The following is an 18656-nucleotide window of genomic DNA, read 5'->3' on the forward strand; positions in this document are numbered from 1 at the left end:
CGAGGCGCATGACCCGGGCACCCTCAGTCTTGTCTTCGTTACGCCTTGATTCGTTTCGCGTCCCTCTCCTCCATCGACGCCTTCATCACACCTCCATTTTCCTCCTCGTCAAGCAGACGTTCCCCGCACGCTGGTGGTCCGTCGAGCAAGGGGCGCTTCTGGAGGCACTCGAGTGGCACGATTCGGCCGTCGTCGCCATAGGCCGCGCACAGGTCGAGCCTCTCCTCGCCCTCGGCCAGCGGCCTCATGAACGCCGCAGGGATGGCCGTCGCCAACCGGCAGCTCTCTTGGCACGGTTGGTACGAGTCCGTGTTCCAATACCCGTCGGCGTAGTTCCTGGCCTCGGCAATGGTATATCCCGTGCTGAAGCCCTCGTGGTAGGCGTCCGGCAGGATGACAATCGTCTCGCCGGGCCGTTGGTCGACCATGCGGTACGGGATGCCGAGCTTGTCGAGCTTGTCCGGGAAGAAGAACTCGGCGCGGTGGCGCATGAATTGTGAGCAGCCCGCACCACGGCCGAGGGCCTTTTCGGCCGTGTCGACGGCGGTGGCGGGAACGACGACCCAGATCTTGCGGCCCCTGTACAAATGGTTGAGCGAGGCCAGGCGGAAATCCTCGGCGTGGATCTGGAACGTCGCGCCAAAGTGTGGGCCACTCTCGTAGACGTAGGGAGTGTGGATTCCGGGAATGATGGCCTTTGTGTGGTCGAGCTTGTCGCCCTTGAGGGGGTGGATGGGGCTCCGCTCCGGCACGCCCGCCTCGAGTCTCTGCCTCGCCGTCCAGGCGGGCACATCCACTCTATAGCGAACGTTCCGCATCTGCCTGTCCCGGTTGCTTCGAAAGAGCCGCTTGAGGTTCTTGAAGGCCAAGTCGACGCTGTCGGAGAAGTCGGGACCAGCCTGCGACCAGCTGAACTCGCCGTCTGATGGCAGTGTGCTAACCTGCCAAAAGGTCGTCTTCCTGATCTGCTTAACCTTGTAGGCGTTGGCGGGGACCTTTTTGACGGGCTTTTCCGGGAGTGGATCGTGCAAGCCGTCTGGGATGGAGACCTTGAAGCAGCCATCGCCTTGGACGCCAAGCGTCCTGGCGTAAGCCAGAACCGCCGGAAAGTCTTGCCACTGAGAAGGCGTGGGCTTGAGGCGCAGTATGCGATGGCCCTCGACATCATCATACCCGTGTTCGATGTGGAAGCCGGGGGCGATGCGTTGCGGGACTGTCGTCGGATGGTCGGCCTCGGACCCGCCTGCTAAAGAGTCGCCTAATGGCCAAGAGGGTTGTGTCACCGCTCCGTCGACATTGCCATTGGTTTCTTCTGGACACGGTGGTGTCGCTGTGCTGACCAGTTGGTTCTCCGCCGCCTCTGGTTGCGAGCCACCCGGGCCCATGAACCACTGGCTCCGATGCGGAGGCGATACGGCGGGGAAAGGACTGGGGGGGAGACGGGGCGGCGGGGCGAGGGCAGGCGATGGGCCTGAGGCTGAGGTGGAGGTGGATGGGTGGTGCGGGACGGATTCGGCGTTACGGGTAACGTCTGCAGATGAGGTGCCAGTCCCGGCATCCAAAGGCCGCTGGATGGCGTGTTGGTCCTGATGCGCCGCCTCCGGGCTGTTGACGAGGCCGAGGTTGGGACCAACAGGGGTTCGGTCATGGTCGCCAATGGCAGTGGGGGTCGCCATGCCATGCGGTCCGTCTACCGAAGGCTGTTGCGCGCTGCCGAACGTGAGTGGTCTGCCGGGCTCGATTCGCGCGTCGCCACCGCCTTGCGGCGACGCCATCACGTCCTCTCGCTTTGAAGACGACTCGCTCTGCTTCTCCTATCGATGTCGCCGGGTCCAATCGGGTTTGTCTGTCCTGGGAGACTTGGCGGGGCCACTGTGTCGGCGACAGTACCTCGACGAGTCGGCGGCAGGGTCTCGTCGTTCAAGACAAAAAATCCTCCAATGTGAGGGTTGCGCAGGAGGAAAGAAGCGGCTCTGGCGCCCGAGGCCTGCGACGGGCAAGGCCTGCGACGGGCAAGACCTGCGACGGGCAAGGCTCGGGAAGAGCGACGGTGGGGAATGGCGCCGGAGAGAGCGCGGCTGGGTGGGAGCCGATGACCTGCAAGCGGGAACGGAACAGACGACGGTGGTGAGCAGGATCGGCCTGCATCCCTAGTGCAGTGATGCTGTCTCCTTCAGCCGGCAGAACAGGAGAAGCAGCAGCGGCGAGCGGAGAGGACTGTAGAGAGACGGTGTGTGTCTTCGTTTACCGTCGTCGCAGAATGCAAGACGACCAAAACGTGGGGGCGGGTCTCGACTGTCGTACAGACAGAGCACCCCTGCCTGGCCTCCTTCCTCTTTGGCTCACCTCTTTTTGCCCTCCTTGGTGGGGTAACCGTAAACGACAGGGGCGTGTGGAGACTGGCGTTCCGATCTCTGGGCGTCGCTGCCCCGAGAGTAGCATATCTAGGTGCCTTGCATATACGTGCTACTTGCACAGGTGCCGGCTACAGGCGCCGGCTACAGGCGCCGGCTACACATTTACTGTGCACGTGGACTGCCAACGACCTCGCGAGAAAGACACAGCCCTGCAAACGCTCGCCTGTTCAATCACCCCTTTACAAAAAGTCCAGCTCCATCTTTGAAGCCGTGAAAAAACCTGTATTCGCCCACCGTGTCGGCTGTTCCGGGGGCCATCGAAAGGGACAGTGCGACAGTGCCCCTGGCAAGTGAGTTATCTCGCACTGTCCAGTACAGGTACCCAGAACCCGAGGAACCACCTGCATACCGGTAGGCAAACAACGGGGGTTGGCTCTGCCGGGCATCCCGTCGCCTCCCAAGGCAATGCCGCATCCGCATGCACCCTGCGCCGGTCTGGGATCACAGATGAATCTGCGCTGCCTGGACAATATCCACCCGAACAGCACTGTTCTCATCGCTCACGTTGCACAGCAGCAGCCTTTTGCCATATTGCCTGGGAGCCTCGCGCTATGCCCTGGCACACGCTGGCGGCCCTTGAAGCTCAAACATGTTGATTCTGCTCAACCAGTCGTCCCCTGGAAGCCGTAACGCATTCATCTGACGAACCCATTCAATCAATACTTCATAGCTGATAATCAGCATCATCCCTCTTATTCATCTGCTGGCCCTCAGTGTAAACACTGTGGCCTCGAACCATCACTTGCCAGCCACCTCACACCGCCTCCTACCAACATCGTGTCCATTCAACCCTGGGAGAGCCCGTCTCCTGTCGCCTGACAGCGAGCATGCTTCCACCCGGCTCGAGTCGGCGCCCGAGCACACTTCCATACCCAATCGAGGCTTGCCTTCACCCAGGTCGGGCCTTCATTTCCCCGACTCGCTTCCACCGCCTGCTCCGTCAACCATTAAAATACTGTCACCATGACCACAAGAGACGTAGCGTAAGGGGCATACAAACACAAAGCACATGGGGTATCAACAGAAGTTCAAGTTGCATCACACAGAAAAGAAGCCATCGAGCCCATCCAAGGGCATCGTGGAGGCGCTGGGCCAAGAATTACCTCTTTGACAACAGGCTCGTGTGGTGTGCAGCATGCTCACGGTCATGGGGCAGCGTGCGTCCCGAGCCACATCATGAGAACTCGTCGGCGCCGTTGCTCGCTGAGAAGCTGCCTACCCGCAAGGGGAGCTCCTTTGTCTCGCGGGCAATATCGAAGGCAATGGGTGGTAGGCTCTGCGCCCACATGCGCCAGTCGCGGTCGCCTTGGCCGACGCCCGAGTCCGCCAGGTCTCGACCGCGCTGGCTGGCATCGATGAGTCTCTCTCGGCTGCTGTCGAGCCGCAAAACCTCGTTGCCACAGTTATTGGCATTGGCTTCCGCGACAATCTTGCTCACAGTTGCGCTGATCGATTCAACGTCGTCGGTGATTTGCCAAATGTCGGCGTCGCCGCGAACACAATTCACCAGGCTCTGGACAGCCGACACCAGAAGCGCAGTCTGGTCGTCGAGGTAGATCTGAACTACCGTCAGCTGCGTCGACGGAAGATCAGAAGCCACCCTAGGTGCCGTAAGCGTGTACCTTGAAGTCGTCGGCTCGGCCGCCACGTTGTTGCATCCCGTAGCCGGCCGAGACGCCCTTGTTGAGTCCCATGTAAGCGAGCCCCTTCGTCAAGGCGTTTGCTCCACCCTCTGGATACCGCTCAACCGACTCCCGGGGGGAGCTGACGGGGCTGTACGCCGAAGACTCGGCACTCGCGCGGATTCCCCCGATGCCCTGGAAGGGGGGAGGGGGAGGGAGGTTGCCCTGGGCAGAGGTCTGCGTCGTGCTGCGAGGCGAGAAGAAGTTCGAGTCGACGGGGGTGATGGTGCCGTCGTCGTCGTCCTCCAGCTCGCCCGAGGGTGTGGTTCGGATCTTGACAACCCGGAGGAGGTCGACAATGGCCGCCGTGAGATGCGAGGCCGCCGCGTCGACGAGGGAGACGGGGGAGATGCCAGCGCCGCCTGCAAAGTTCTTGGTGGCCGTGATGAGGCCGTTGGCGGTCGACGACACCTTTGCCTTGAGCCTGCTCTGTTGTTGGACCAGCTCCTCGTCGTTGGGCGCCGACTCGTCGACATCTCTCGTAATGCGGCGCACGCTGACCACGACCAACTTCATGGCGTCAATCGCCTTGTCTGGCGTCTCCTTGCGGGCTGTGTGGAGCAGCTCGTCAATGGCCGTCTGAAACTTGACGACGTGCACGTCCTTGACAAGCCCGTTGCCGTCCAGAAATCCCTGATCTCGAACATATTTGGCCGCGTCGTGCTCCATTGCCAGGCCGAGAGACGAGGCACGCATGTTCCTGAGCTGAGTCTTTGTGCGCGCGTACCGGTTTCTCCACTCGCGCACCTCGCGCTCGAGGTTCTCGATCGTCTTCTCCATCTCGGCCTGTTTCTCGTACGTCGCGCCGCTTTGCTGCGACAGCGCTCTCATCTCGCGCAAAAACTCCTGAGCCTCTCGTCGGACCTCCTCTGTTACTTGCCGCTGCTGCCTCAGAGACTCGCGGAGTTCGTCGTTGTCACGTTGCAGCTCGGAGCTTGCATTTGCCGAGCGGGCGCCTCGTGACGATGACTGCAGAGCGGACAGCTCGTCCTGGAGCTGCCGAGTTTCTTGATCGTGATCGTCGCGCACGCGGTCCAGCTGCTGTTTCATCGTCTTGTTAAGATTCTGGGCTTCGGCCAACTTGTTCTCCAGGTTCAGGCGGATATCAGCCCATTCTTGCTTCTCGAGGTTCACGGCCGTTGCCCGCGACCTCTCCCCGTCCAGTACGCTGCTCATCTCTTCTTGCCTCTTCTTCATTGTGTCTTGCGCATGATCAAGCTTCTCCTGCAGCTCCCGTACTTGGGCCTGGTAATCTTGGATGAGTTTCTTGTCCGCCTGCGAATGAGTTAGTCCATGGACTCTCTGCCATCAAGGGAGAGTGGCCACCAACCTCCGAGGTCTCGCCGCTCGCGCCGTTGCGCCTGCTCTCGTTGGTGACTCGTTCCAGCCCAAAGACGTCGGCTCCATCCTCGTCGGCGCCGTTGTCATCATCCTCCTCCAGCATAGTGCTCTTGTTGGGGACAATCGTGTTGTTCTGGTTCAACTGCTTCTGCATCGGGCGCCCATAGTCCCCGTTGGCCACGCCGGGAGAGGGCGGTATGCCAAAGGCGTCGCCGGAGGGAGGGCCACGGACAGAGCTTGCGTCGGAGGGCCGGCGCATCCGGCTCTGGCCTCTGGGCGGATACATGTTGCCATTAACAGGTGTACCCATCCGACTCATTGGGCCGCCGCCGCGCATCGACATGGCGCTACCAATCCTCGGAACGTCGCCGTCGACGAAGTGAGGAAACCTCCGCTCGAGCTCATGAAAGACGTCGGCGGCAAGATCCCGGAAGCGCGGAGGCCCCAGGGAGGAGAGTCTCTGGCGCGCCTGGTTACGCTTGGGATGGAACGTCTTTTCGGGGAGGAGAAAGTTGGGGGGCCCGTTGGGGGCATTCTGGGGCGCCCGTGCCGTGGCCTGGCGGCGGATCAGCTCGTCGAAAACATCGGTGCTGAGCTCGTGGAACTGGACCGACGAGAGTCGCAGGAGCTTGTCGCGGGCCTTGTTGGGCTGCTGGCGGCTGTTGGCGTCACGGGCGTTGAGGAAGGTCTTGAGGGCAAGGTAGTGTTCGTTGAGGACGGACTCGTCAATGTCGGTGCGAGTGCTGTTGCGATTGCCTTCGCTGCGGGCCGAGTACATGTTTGTGCCATTGCTGGAGCGGCCGATGGAGGGGGGTGGCGACGGCCCTCCGTTGCTCCTGGGCGCCGAGGGGAATCCATTCATGCTCATGTTCCCGTTGAAGCCGCCCGAGGGGGGTGGCGAGGCAAGATTGCCACGATGGCTGGGGTAAGGGCCGCCTTCTTCCGTCGAGGGCACCTTTGAGGAAAAAGACCATTCGCTTCCGCCTACGGAGATGGGAGACAGCGGCGCATTGCGGCCACCGGCGCTCATGATCGGGGAGAGTGAAGGGCAGGGAGGAATGTTGCGCGAGGAAAGACTTCGGCCGGCCAGAAGCCGCTGCTCCCACGGCGGGTGCGTCCTGGCGTCCGTTCCCCACACGCCTGCACTGCCCCCTGTGGCTCACAGATCGAGCCTGGTAGGGGAGGTACCGGGAAGGACCGTCCACTGAGCCGGGTGGCCAGGTACCTGCACACTGTTTTCGCAGCAAAAGCTACCTCCTGTTTTGCTTGCTTGCTTTTGGGGTGGGTGCGTCAGGCACACTGGAATAGGCTCGGAGGAGGGGGGGGATCAAGGGGGGGTGAGCTCGTGGAGATGAGGGACAAAGGTCGGAGCAAAGGCAGCAAATAAGCAGCCGCTAGATGGATCCTTGGTTCAGCCCGCGTCCGTCGCTGGTGCAGAGCCCCGATGGCTGTCGTTATTTTGCCCCTCGCCGTTTGCCGTTTGATGATGGCTTTTTGGCCCAGAGCTGTGGGAGAGCGGGCGACAGGAATTCCGCGACGCGGCAGCAAAGCGTGTGAAACGGACAGTGCGCGTAGCAGGGCCAGGACTGTAGCGGACGATGGATTTCGATGGGCAGCGCGTCGCAGGGGCCAAAGGGGGGGAGGAGGAGGGAGGCGAGGACCTGTCTCGTTGGCAGTCGAGGTGGCCAACGGGAAATGAGCCTTTCTTTTTCTTTGCTGGCTGGGCGAATGATATTTGACGAAGAACTTGCAATCTCTGCCCGCCCAGGCCGACGGGACAAAAGAAGACGGATGACACGATCCCGGCGGGAAGGTGGACGAGTTGGCGAGAACAGGGGCGAGTCGGGGTGAGCAAAGAACTGTTTTTGGTTGACAGCGAGAGGAGAAGAAGCGAGAGTGGAAGCTGGCGCTCGCAGCGCTGGGCCAGGTCGCGGTGTGTACCTTCTTACCTGGCGATTAAGTATAAAATAGACCTGGACACTGCGTCGGGTTCCTGCAAGTTGGTCGCTCCAGGGAGGAGCAAGGGCCGCTTGGATTGAATGAGATGCTAGACAGGGTACAAAGGAGCTAGGTACCGCTTAGGTCTCTGTACAGCACGAGATCCATTCGAATGGAGCGTTGCATTGGGCATGGCATGTAGCAAATATTAAAAAAGCACGCCAAAACGCCGCCGTTTGCCTACTAGCTCAGACGAAAGCTCCGGGCGGTGTTTGTGTGCCCGTCAATGCCGCTGCGTTTGTCTTGTGTCAGTGGGTGCACAGTACTGTACTGTACGGTCCAGTGGTGCAGTCAGTGAGATCAGGCAAGATCAGGTACATAAGTACGGAGTACTACAGTACCTACAGATACACACAGTCGCCCCCCCCCCTTTTTCATCTCCCCTTTTCTTCCTCCCGGGACGCTTGCCTGGCTGGGCTGTCCTCCCTACAGCATGGGTGCACCATCCTGACCCGCCCATGGGCTTGCTCGTTCCCCACCGCCGCCACGTCGTTGCTAAGCGCCATCGCCATCTATCGCGCCCACGAACGCCTCCACTGATTTGTCGGTTGGAGCAGCCCGTTGCTGCGCTAGCCCAGGCATTCGAGTTTCTTCCCGAACCGTCGGCGGCGATGCCTCGGTCTGTCAGGCCCAGGAAACGCCAATTCCAATCCTGCCGGACGAACGCAACCCCCTTCGGCAGGGAGGCCGGGGATGCCAGACAAAGGGAGGCCTGAGTGGAGGAGAGCAAGCATCAAAGGGAGAAGGGCGACCTCGGCAGCGCCGCCCAGAGCTCGCTGTAAGCTGCATGCAAGCCGGGGTCCGCGACGCCGTGAGCCCTCCAACTCTCGCTCCGTCCGTCGTCTGGCGCATATTGCGGTTCCGACAGCTTTGGATCCAACCAAAGCTGTAATGTAGTACCTTTATGCCCCCACCCTCATCTCGCAAATGTCCGTCCCAAGTCGGGACCGTGATGCATCCCGGAACCCACGCCCGCTGATTAGCGTGGGCCAAGCCAACTGGGGTGGGTGACTTGTCTAATATAAGCAATCCAAGGTACAGTACGCACCGTACGCTGTTTCGTAGGGTGACAGGTTGAGGGAACTGGCATACATACGTACATGGATAGCACCGACTCGTCTTCATCCCTTGCCGAGGTAATTCTCCGCGCCTTGCCCCGTAGGCACCTAGTTGGGCAAGGAACGCAGGTAGACGGGGGACATGTCATGCTGCAGACCCTCCTCAAGGGTGAACCACTTCCGGCTGGGTGTCCTCCGTCAACGCGGGCCTTTTGACATTTCTGACATCCCGAGACGCGTGGGACGTGCTGCAGATAAGAATCGTCAGACGCCCTTTATTAGCTATGCACATGGGCGATTCGGCCCCGAGATGCAGCTCATGGCGGCCGGCGCCGGTCTCAGCCGCGATACATGGAAATGAACCGACGCCATTCTCTCTCGAGCAGTTCCTACTTGATTATACAAACAATTCCCATGGTACATAGGGTGAGGCCCAGATGATTGCTCACTTCTTCGCAGCAGAAGGGTTAACTAGGCCCCTTTTTTGTGTGTGTGAGGCCACGAGGCCGTCCGCCCAGTTTGGCAAAAAAGTGGCGCTCGTCCTTCCCACAGCTGGTCATGGACGCACCATTGAAATGGGCGTCGACTACTCGGAGGCCGAGTCGTTGGCGGCGAAGTAGGTCTCGGTGTCGGGCCCGGATCGCCTGGGCTCTCTATCGGTGGCCATGTACAACCATCGGACAGTGCAAAAGGGACTGCCGGCGACATCCCCCATCCTCGCCCGCAAACATTGCGAATCTCTGCCGTACTATACCTTGCAATGGCACGCTCCCAAGCCCATAACGCCAGCTCTGGCACAAAATCGCCTTCAGAGGGGGGCCGGCCCCTTTCGGCCGAGTCTCGGCTCGAGTCCCCATTTCCCTCCTGTGCAAGAGAAATCAAGAAAACAAATCCATCAGAACCAAGCCAGCGTCCATGTCGGCGGTAAGTTGGGCCACCGCTCTTGCCAGGCCGCGAGAATCTCCGGCACCCTCTCGTCAAAGCTGGCCCGGCTGGCGGCGCCCCCGCCGTCAAATGCTGCTGAGCCGACGGCCTCCCGCTCCTCCGCGGCAGCAGCGTTGAGCGAATTGGCCAGGTCGAGAATGCCCTGCCCGCCGATATGGGCTTCTTCGTGATTGTCTTTGATGTCGACGTTGATCACGTGTACGGGACGGTTCAGCGGAGATCCCCTGCTAAGGAGGTCGTCAATGACAGCATCCCAGCAGCGCTCCTCACACGTAAAGACTACATCCACCACGCCACCCTCGGTGCCCTCGTGGCCGCGGTCTTTGGCATGTTGCAGACGCGGGATCCCCACAGCCCAGTCCTGCCACCTTTCCGGACCCCACTTGACCTCCCTGTTCCTATCCAACATGTTGAGAATCCCATTGTTCTTGTACAAGCGCGGGTCTTTGGACTCGAGTTCCTTGTACATGCTGTCGTATGATGTCTTGTTGAACTGGTAGACATTGGGTTGAGTGATGGTCGGCCCGGGCAAGCGCACGAGAGAGCCTGTGCCAAAGGAGATGACGGGATAGTCGGCTTGTGAGAGCCGTAGATGGGCCTCCATGGATCTAAGCTCGCGTTAATACCGTAGACGGCGGCGGATGAATGACTTCTTGGCACCCACCGGTTCTGATTACTAGCACAGACGGTGCAGAACTTGAGCTTAAAAGGCCCTTGTCCACCTCCGGAGCCGTTTGACTCGGATGCCGCTGCTGCGCCATTTACGGCCTCCATATTGAGCAGTTATCCGGGTGAGTGTGCCAACCAAGAGCTCCGAGGTGCACTCTTGGGCATTATTCGGGTGCGATTAGGGTGGCTCTAGTTTGCGTCAGCTTGTTGTGGCTCGGGCGACAAAGAGCAGAGTAGAGAAAATGAGGCATAGCAAGGGTCAGAGGAAGTTTTGCGTATAATGATGTGTCTCTCAACAGAAGGAGTTCAGACAGCTCCAATAAACATGTTCATCATGAAATGGTCGAGCGGGCGAGCGGGTCGCAATGTGAGGCTTACCTTGAGTCTTCTGCGGCGCGGTCCGTATGCCTGCTTCAGATTAATGGCGCCGCGGCTGTCATCAAGACGTTTTTCGATCGGATGGCAGCGGCCGCATGGGCATGGTGCCCTACTTGCGCTCGGGTGGATTGAAAGAGAAATGTGTGTTTTGCTGTTGCACATCGTGTGACGGGTGAAAAGCTCGAGGTGTGGGCCGCCCCGAGGCGGCTCTCGGCTAAACATCGGTTATATCCGGTCCCCGTCTTTTTGTCTCGGCAAGTCCTTTCAGTGGCTCGTCGGTTGCCGGTCTACTGTACCGATATTTGCCCCAAGTTTGCATCAAGAGAAAACGGCCAATAACCCGAATATCGGACGATTGACTCATGAACTATCTCCGTGGTTGGTATCAGCCTTACCGATTGATGCTCTCGAACGTCTTGCAGACACGGAGCCCTCTCCCGAGCGATCATGATGCCCGCAGAAATCACTGGAACTTTGTCCGCGATACGTTTGCTGCCCGTCTGCCCCCGTTATGAACGCCCTGTCTCGCATAACGATATTTTGTCGGTGAGGGCTTCGAAGCTGCTCGATAAAGCTGGCCGAGTCCGCTATGAGCAATCAGCTTGGCACTGACGCGCCAGCCAGCCATGTGCTTGTTAAACGGACCTGTCGCTGCGGCCTGCAACTAATCTGATTCCTCACGAATTCAACGCCCCATAGCACTCGGAGACGCGCATTCAGGGGCATGGCATGGCGGCCAACGTACAGTACGACGGCGACGATAAAGACTCGAGGCTCGTGAGATGATTTGCGGCGGCCTTGACTCGATTCAGGGCGAGCCAATCACGTGGCCTGGGGCGCGGACGATTCCATCCTGGACTCTAGGGCGTTTCAGCATCCTCCGTGGCGCCCCCCTCCCCCGGGGGAGGAAAGACTGTTGGATGGAAGTGTGCCACGACACACAACAGGGCCAGGAGATATGGGACGACACTGGGGCACAACAGGATTGGGGCGCCCACCAGGGAAGCTGTACAGTAAGGCCAAGCTCCCAAGTTGGGTTGGCGAGCCTTCGAATTGCCTCATTGTTGGTCCCGGGCAGTTTCAGGAGATGGCATCGCTGTTGCCGTGCAGGCCAGGGATCCCACAAGCAGCAGCAGCAATAGCAGAAAAGCACGGGACGCAATTTGGCTAGAGAAGAATGCAGGCAACATGTGTAATGCGCCTCCGGGGTGAAGAGAAAGCCCGCTTGAGCACCACGGCTTGCGTATTCGGGCGGCTGGATGTCCTCCACTTGTCATGAGTGTAAGAGACGCGCCTAGGGCGGGCGGCCGTCTGGGCCACCTGCGGGCTGGCTGCGGTGCAGAGAGTCTGGTGGAACTCTGTTGGCTCCTGTCGCGTGATAAAACAAGAGCCAGTGTCTACGGCTGATATCGCGAGCGTCTCATCAAGAAACACACAGTCGCAGCGATACAGGAAGAAGGAAAGAAGGCAAGAAAGAGACCCCTTGCTTACCCAAGTGACGCTTACAGCATTGAATCCTGTCGCTCCCTGCCTGGTAGTTGCCACCACCAGGCGGCGGAGGACGTGAGGGCGCGCACGCAGCGGACTCGAGGGCGGGCTCCAGCTGACTCGCCGGCTACACCCGCCCACTGTAGCCCTCCAGCCCCCTCCTGTCAGCCAGGTAGCAGGTCATGACGGGGACCATTAGCGCAGTACCTCCTCCACCTGTGCTGTAAACCTGTACCGAGTGCCTGCGCTACACAGCGGTGCCATCCATTATTAGGTCACCACCTCGGAGAAGCTGACCAGTAGCATCAGTGCGCGACGCGCTGACTTGGCGGGCGAGGCAAGCAGCCTGGAAAGGAAAGGTCCCATCCTTCCTTTTAGTACAACGGAAAGCACCTCGACCTCACCACCCACCCTCTCCGCCTCCTCCTCCTCCTCCTCCTCCTGCTATCGACCTTCCGCTATCTAGTCTTCGTCTACATTGTCGGTCTCGTCGCCTAGCACCCCAAACCCGATCGTCACCCGTTTCTTCCGTCATCTCCGAACGAGCCCCGCCCACCCTTCTCGATTGCCGACGACTCACAGCGCCTTCGCGGATGCCCCGCCGCCTCTCGACTGCCAGTCGCCTCGAGCCGGGGCCTCAGACGCCGCACTCGCATCGGATTAGAAAGCGCAGGTGCCTCGTGGACCTTGGCCGACAGCTTACTGCGTGCACGGCATTGCGCCACCGACTCCCAGCAGCAAAGCCATTGCCTGCGCCCGGCACTTGTTAGAGCCGTTCCCCCGCCCGCGGGGTCAAGGTCTCGCGGCTCACGTCCAATACCGAGCGCACATCAAGCTCTAGGCCAGGGTTGCAGTCGGGCGGCTTGCGCTGCTGGGTGCGGCTCGCCCATACTCTCTCTGCCCGACCCTCGCGCGGCGTCTCGCTGGGCCAGCAAGTGGAATGGCAATTGCGGCAATGACAGAGACTTCATCCTCGACGACCTCTGCGACGGCCCACGCTTCCTCTCCCCAACCCTCCAACCAGAACCTGCCCGCGCTACCTCCCTTGACGACGTCTACGCCATCGCGTAGAAGCAACCTCGCGCGCCCCATGTCGCATGCTTCCAAGAATAGGCTTTCGCAATACTCGGTTGGCTCCGTCCCGTCCCGGTCGCGACCGCAATCTCACGCCTTTCCCATGTTCCCCTCGAGCCTCTCGTACACGCTCGTGCGTGATTTCGCCTATCCCGCCTCTCACCCATTGCACTATGGCCCTCCGCCCGAGCCGTCCGGCCCGGCTTCTGGCTTGACGACCCCTGCCAGCGAGAACAGGCGACTGTCTGATCCTCCCGCGTCGTGGGAGCAGAGGATGCCCTGGGACTCGTGGACAGCGGATGCCTTTAACCGTGGCAACGACATCCCGCCCATCCATTTCGGAGACGGACCCCCTTACAGCGAGGATGAAGACCTGCAGAGCCCCGTGGTTGCGACCCGCCATCGGAAGCACAAGTCGACTTTGGGCACCATGAGCACTGGCAGACCAAGGACTGCAAACGACTTGGACGATCGTGGGCCCAGTCTCATGGACTCGTCCGGCTACGACAACGACCGGGGCTACTTTATCGGGAGACGCGGGGATGGAAGCGAGCAGTACTATGTGAATGAAGGAGGGGAGGCCGACGGTCCAGGCGGAGAGTTGGTGACGTACCCACCAGACCGGTCAAGGCACAGCCGCGTATACCATTATGCGCACCGACCGCCACAAGCACGCGAGCAGGGAGGATACACGTCCGACGATTCGAGCTGTCCGTCATCTCCGGGCTGCCACGACGAGGACCAGTCTCGCTATTCCAGGGACTATCAGTTCACCATCACATCGCCCGATGAGGAATTCCACGGGAAGGCAGTGGCACTGTTTGACTTTGAGCGAGAAAACGAAAACGAGCTGCCGCTGGTAGAAGGCCAAATCATATGGGTTTCGTACCGCCATGGCCAGGGCTGGCTAGTCGCAGAGGACCCCAAGACGCAAGAGAGCGGCTTGGTGCCCGAGGAATACGTCCGGCTACTACGAGACATTGAGGGGGGCATGAACAGCCTGACTGGGCAGGTCGGGGAAGGGCCCGCGTCGCCAAACGAAGCCGGCACGCCCACCCAGGCGGAGCACGGCAGTCAGGAAGGCCAGCGTCCGTCGTCCACTCACGCCACCAACGGATACCATCAGCCGGTCGTGTCCATCTTCTCGACGTCGAGCAAGGACCTGAATCCTTACCCCACGGAGCAGCTCGGCATACAGGCCGGGCAAACTCCACCTCAGGTCATTCACTATCATGGACAGCGGGGCGGAAGCCAAGCCAACACGCCGACAGTTTCGCAGCACAACGAGCCCGGTATCGCGAGAAGAGAAAGCCAAGACTCGGGCAATAAGGGCGAGGCGGGTGCGATGCCGGTGCCGAATTCGAAAGCAGCCGGGCCTGGTTGCGAAACCCAAGGGACCATAGAGACGGAGCGGTGACACGGAACCCACAGAATCGGACTGTATATTCTCTACATGGGAGACCCGAACACCCCTGGACTTGCTTCAGGTCGTGGGTGGTAAAAGCATCCAAGCCTGGATCGGAGCCAAGCGTCGGCCACCACGCATGAGGTACCATCAAGCACACATGAGGGAGGCTATTGGCCAGCCGGTGACAAGCTGCAGGCGACCTTGGAGCCGCCAGCCCTTTGAGCTATCGGTACATTGGAATTGATCGGAATTGCTATGCGTCCATTGAGACGGCGGAAGCGGTACATGACGAAGACGTTGAAAAGAAAGGGGGGCGCTTGCTTGTCCGGCGTTGACTTGCTTGGGAAAACAGGGCTCGTGGAGGACACAAGCGCATCACGAGAAGACGCCCGTGGCCGTCTGGGCGGTTCGGAGACACGGGCTTGTATGACTTTGAATGAATGAACATTTAGGCTACTTATCTGCCTTAATTAAATGTTGAAGCCCGGATCTGCACCCATGTGAGCTTCGCCACGGAGTCTATGGCTTCATCGACGAGACGACTTGCCCGGATGCCGTATTTCCCTCGTAATGACAGCGCGGACAGGGAGATACACACACACACACACACACACACACATATATATATAAGGCTGTCTAGCCAGCCAACCCCTCAGGCTAGTCGGCCAACTAAAAGTGTTATATATATATAAACCTGGCTAGGTAACTGGTGTTCTATGCATTGTACGGAGTAGAGGTACTGCAAGTTGCGCAGGTTAGCACCTACAAAGTACAGTGTGTCGATTGACTGCTGTTAGTAGTTGATATTACTCGTCTTCTTTTGCTGTACTGTGGCTTAGTAGGTAGCTTATGCCGAGCTCACTTGGGACAGAGGTGAGCGAGCGGACTGGACACCGGTGCGTCGACCATCTGGGTCAGGACTCAGGAACATGACGACTGTCGGGCTATGTAAACTCGTGCATCTGATGATACGATAGTCCGTAATGAAGGCGTAAACCCCGGCTGGACTAATACCTACTGTACCTGGGTAGGTACTGTAAAGTCGGTGCCTGGGTTTTGAAGCTGAAAAGGGCAGTTGCTGCTGACCAACCTTTTTGCTCGGTATTTTCTGCCTCGCTCGCGACAGACTCACCGCCTCGCCCGTTCAACCTCCTACCCTCCTCGCTAGACACGGCCACGTCCAGGGCCAGGCGACGCCTTTGACGAGTCTCTTCTCGGGCGACGAGGAGAGTGGATCGAGGGTCCTGCGATATGGCTCGACACCGGACCCGGCTGGCTGCCAAGCATCGACGACGATGCCGACCACGGCCGGTCCAGCTGCATCTCGAGAGGACAGATAGCAGCCGCCATTGGCGTGACAGGCACGTGGCAGCAGACGCCAACCTTGCTTTTCCTTGTCCCACGCACCTCCTGGCCGCTGCTGCTGCACATGCATATGCCACGGCGCGGGTTCCTGTTGGGTCGATCAACACGCGGCACACGTCTATTTCGGACATCGCCCTTGCCGCCCTGTCTCGCCTGCACGCTTCCAACTTTTCCACTGTACGGAGTAGGGGGAGGGGGGGGGAGGTGAAAATTGGGGCTATCACCATGTCCCGCCCGCCCAGCATCTCCTTACTGTACGGCCCAGGCAGGCGATATCTCGAGCCAACAGCTGATTTCACCCACGCAGGCAAAACGCTTTGGGCTCCAACTCTCGCCAAGGAGTCGATTGAGCGAGGCCATCCTTTGCTCCATGGTAAAAGCCATTGGGCGCCGCCTCTCGTCGCTTCTGCTCAATGACAAAGCCGTCCCCAAGCCATGCCATGCCTTGGCTGCTCGACTGAGGCAGCCTTTGATAGGCCCGAGCGGGCTATTTGGCGCCAGCACCCAAGACGAGAGCGTGGGGGTGGATGCACGAGCCCAACCATTGCCAACTGACGCCGTCAATTTCAAGTCTCGTCGTCCCTTTGCTGCGGCTCTGCTCTGCGCAGAGCAAGACTTCATCCTTGTCCAGCTCTTGGATCCCGCGATAGCGACACCCCCATCTTGATCCATTCCTCGGAACCCCCACCGCTCTCACAAGCCGTCCATCACAAGTCCAGCTGGCGTGTGTGTGGACCCGTGGATCGTGTGGGGACCCAGGCCATTGGCCTGCCCCCGGGGAAGGCTATCCTACTTCGTGGGGGAGACAAGACGGGCGCAGCCATGACCGAATGAGAGCTGTCGTGGGGGGCAGCATCTGGTCTGCCGAGTCGCTCAACATCCCACGCTGTGGATGCCAGGCATCTGCTTGGGGGGGTGTGATGCATGAGACGCACTGCTCTTATAAATGGCCTCTCTGCCACCTTGTCCAGCCATGGAACTCTGCGACCTCCTTTGCCCCTCTCCCAGAACGTCTCCCCTCTCAGCTATATAGACGGGCGGATCCCTGACCTAAAGCACCGATCTGGACTTTTGGTTTACCCATCGCCCTTGCTCTGGACAGTGTCGTATATCAACTTGGCCAAACGTCACCGAGACCGCAGAAATGCCGACCAGGCCCGAGACCAACGACAGCAATGGCATAGTCGGGACCACCCCTCAAAACCCCTTGGAGCCCGGCATCTACGCACCGACGGTGGCCTTTTTCACGTCAAGCGACACCATTGACGTCGAGACGACAGCTGCGCATGCCAAGCGTCTTGCCCACGCCGGCATTACCGGCCTAGTGACGCACGGATCCAACGGCGAGGCGGTTCACCTCGATCGCGAGGAACGACAGGTCGTCACTCGCGCCACGCGCTCGGCCCTGGACGCTGCCGGCAAGCCGCATGTTCCCATCATCGTTGGGTGCGGAGCTCAGTCGACGCGCGAGACTCTTGGCCTCTGCCGCGATGCCGCGGCCTCGGGCGGCAGTCATGCCCTGGTCCTGCCGCCGTCCTACTACGGCGCGCTTCTGACGACGGACCTCATCGTGGAGCACTTTTGCGCAGTCGCCGACGCGAGCCCTATTCCCCTCGTCGTGTACAACTTTCCCGCCCCGTGTGGCGGCTTGGACCTCAACTCGGACACCATCCTCCGACTGGCCAGGCACCCCAAAATTGTGGGCGTCAAACTGACTTGCGGCAACACGGGAAAGCTGGCTCGCATCGTGGCGGGGACCAAGGACTCCCACTTCCGCGTGTTTGGCGGCAGCGCCGACTTCACCATCCAGACGCTGTCCGTGGGCGGACACGGCGTCATTGCCGGCCTGGCCAATGTCGCCCCGAAAGCGTGCAACGAGGTGATGCGGCTTTGGAGCGCCGGCAGGACCGACGAGGCCGTTGCAATACAGGCCGTCGTGGCGCGTGGCGACTGGGCCGCCATCAAGGGAGGCTTCGTGTCGGTCAAGGCTGCGCTCCAGCGGCACCACGGCTACGGCGGGCAGCCGCGGAAGCCGTGCGCGCTGCTCGAGGGCGAGGCGCTCGAGGCGCAGATGGGCGAGTTTGCGGAGCTCGTGGAGCTTGAGCAGAGCATGGGGGGCAGTAGCGCGTGCGTGGAAAATGGAAGCTGATGGTGATATCTTGATGCGCCGTCTCTTATGAGGCGTGATGAGCACACATCTGCGGCGGTTCGTTTGCCGGTTTGCGGGTGCTTGCGGAGCTTGTCCTTCCAGGGACGCACCGCATTGCGTATATGTAAGTGGCTTTCCCACCCGATGTCTTCCTATCCAGCTACGAAGGGGAGAGCAGAAGGGTATCTTATAGGCAGTTGCAATAATATCTACATGTAATGACAAAAGCTCGCCGACATGGTCCAAGGCAGGATGGTGGTCTTTGGCGGTCTGGTGCACTTCTTCCTCCAACAAAGTTGCTACCACTTGTAGCACACGTAGAGGGAAGAGGAAGAACAATCATATCTGGCAACGCGTTATACACAGGCACCAGGCACGCGCAAGATTAGATGGGACAGAAGACCCTATAATACAACGTTTATCGTCATTCACACGAGACGAGGCGGCCGGCTAACATTACTAGGCCGCAGAAACAGACAAGCACGCAACCAAAGAAAAAAAGACCATCCAAGCCTTTGGCCAAAAACGAGCAGCATAAACAAGCCATCCAAAGCACCGGCCAAAAACAAGCAGCAAAAAGAGGCCATCCAAAGCACCGGCCAAAAACAAGCAGCAAAAAGAGGCCATCCCAAACACCGGCCAAAAAAAAACCCACGCAATGCACACGATCCAAAAACCGTCTAT

At 59.8% G+C, this 18656-nt stretch overlaps 5 protein-coding genes across 5 annotated transcripts; 2 read left to right on the forward strand and 3 right to left on the reverse strand.

Moving 5' to 3' along the window:
* Positions 1-38: 38 nt before the first annotated feature.
* Positions 39-1775, reverse strand: HRG_10935 (jmjC domain, hydroxylase domain-containing protein; the record flags this gene model as incomplete). The annotated part of the gene is made up of 1 exon (XM_044869405.1): positions 39-1775. The coding sequence occupies one exon, from the start codon at positions 1773-1775 to the stop codon at positions 39-41; it is 1737 nt and encodes a 578-aa protein (XP_044715356.1).
* A 1816-nt stretch (positions 1776-3591) lies between these two features.
* Positions 3592-6470, reverse strand: HRG_10936 (spa2-like domain (SHD) of GIT; the record flags this gene model as incomplete). The annotated part of the gene is made up of 4 exons (XM_044869406.1): positions 3592-3990; positions 4040-5068; positions 5129-5374; positions 5430-6470. 4 exons carry the CDS (start codon positions 6468-6470, stop codon positions 3592-3594), a joined length of 2715 nt encoding a protein of 904 aa, XP_044715357.1.
* A 2921-nt stretch (positions 6471-9391) lies between these two features.
* On the reverse strand, positions 9392-10215 carry HRG_10937 (ssu72-like protein; the record flags this gene model as incomplete). Its single annotated transcript, XM_044869407.1, has 2 exons — positions 9392-10049; positions 10106-10215. 2 exons carry the CDS (start codon positions 10213-10215, stop codon positions 9392-9394), a joined length of 768 nt encoding a protein of 255 aa, XP_044715358.1.
* Positions 10216-13066: 2851 nt separating this feature from the next.
* On the forward strand, positions 13067-14467 carry HRG_10938 (SH3 domain-containing protein; the record flags this gene model as incomplete). The annotated part of the gene is made up of 2 exons (XM_044869408.1): positions 13067-14269; positions 14330-14467. 2 exons carry the CDS (start codon positions 13067-13069, stop codon positions 14465-14467), a joined length of 1341 nt encoding a protein of 446 aa, XP_044715359.1.
* Positions 14468-16967: 2500 nt separating this feature from the next.
* HRG_10939 (dihydrodipicolinate synthetase family domain-containing protein) lies at positions 16968-17972 on the forward strand (the record flags this gene model as incomplete). The annotated part of the gene is made up of 1 exon (XM_044869409.1): positions 16968-17972. The coding sequence occupies one exon, from the start codon at positions 16968-16970 to the stop codon at positions 17970-17972; it is 1005 nt and encodes a 334-aa protein (XP_044715360.1).
* Between the last annotated feature and the right edge of the window lie 684 nt (positions 17973-18656).

This window comes from Hirsutella rhossiliensis (genome assembly GCF_020360975.1).
Source record: "Hirsutella rhossiliensis strain HR02 chromosome Unknown scaffold00018, whole genome shotgun sequence".
NCBI lineage: Eukaryota > Fungi > Ascomycota > Sordariomycetes > Hypocreales > Ophiocordycipitaceae > Hirsutella > Hirsutella rhossiliensis.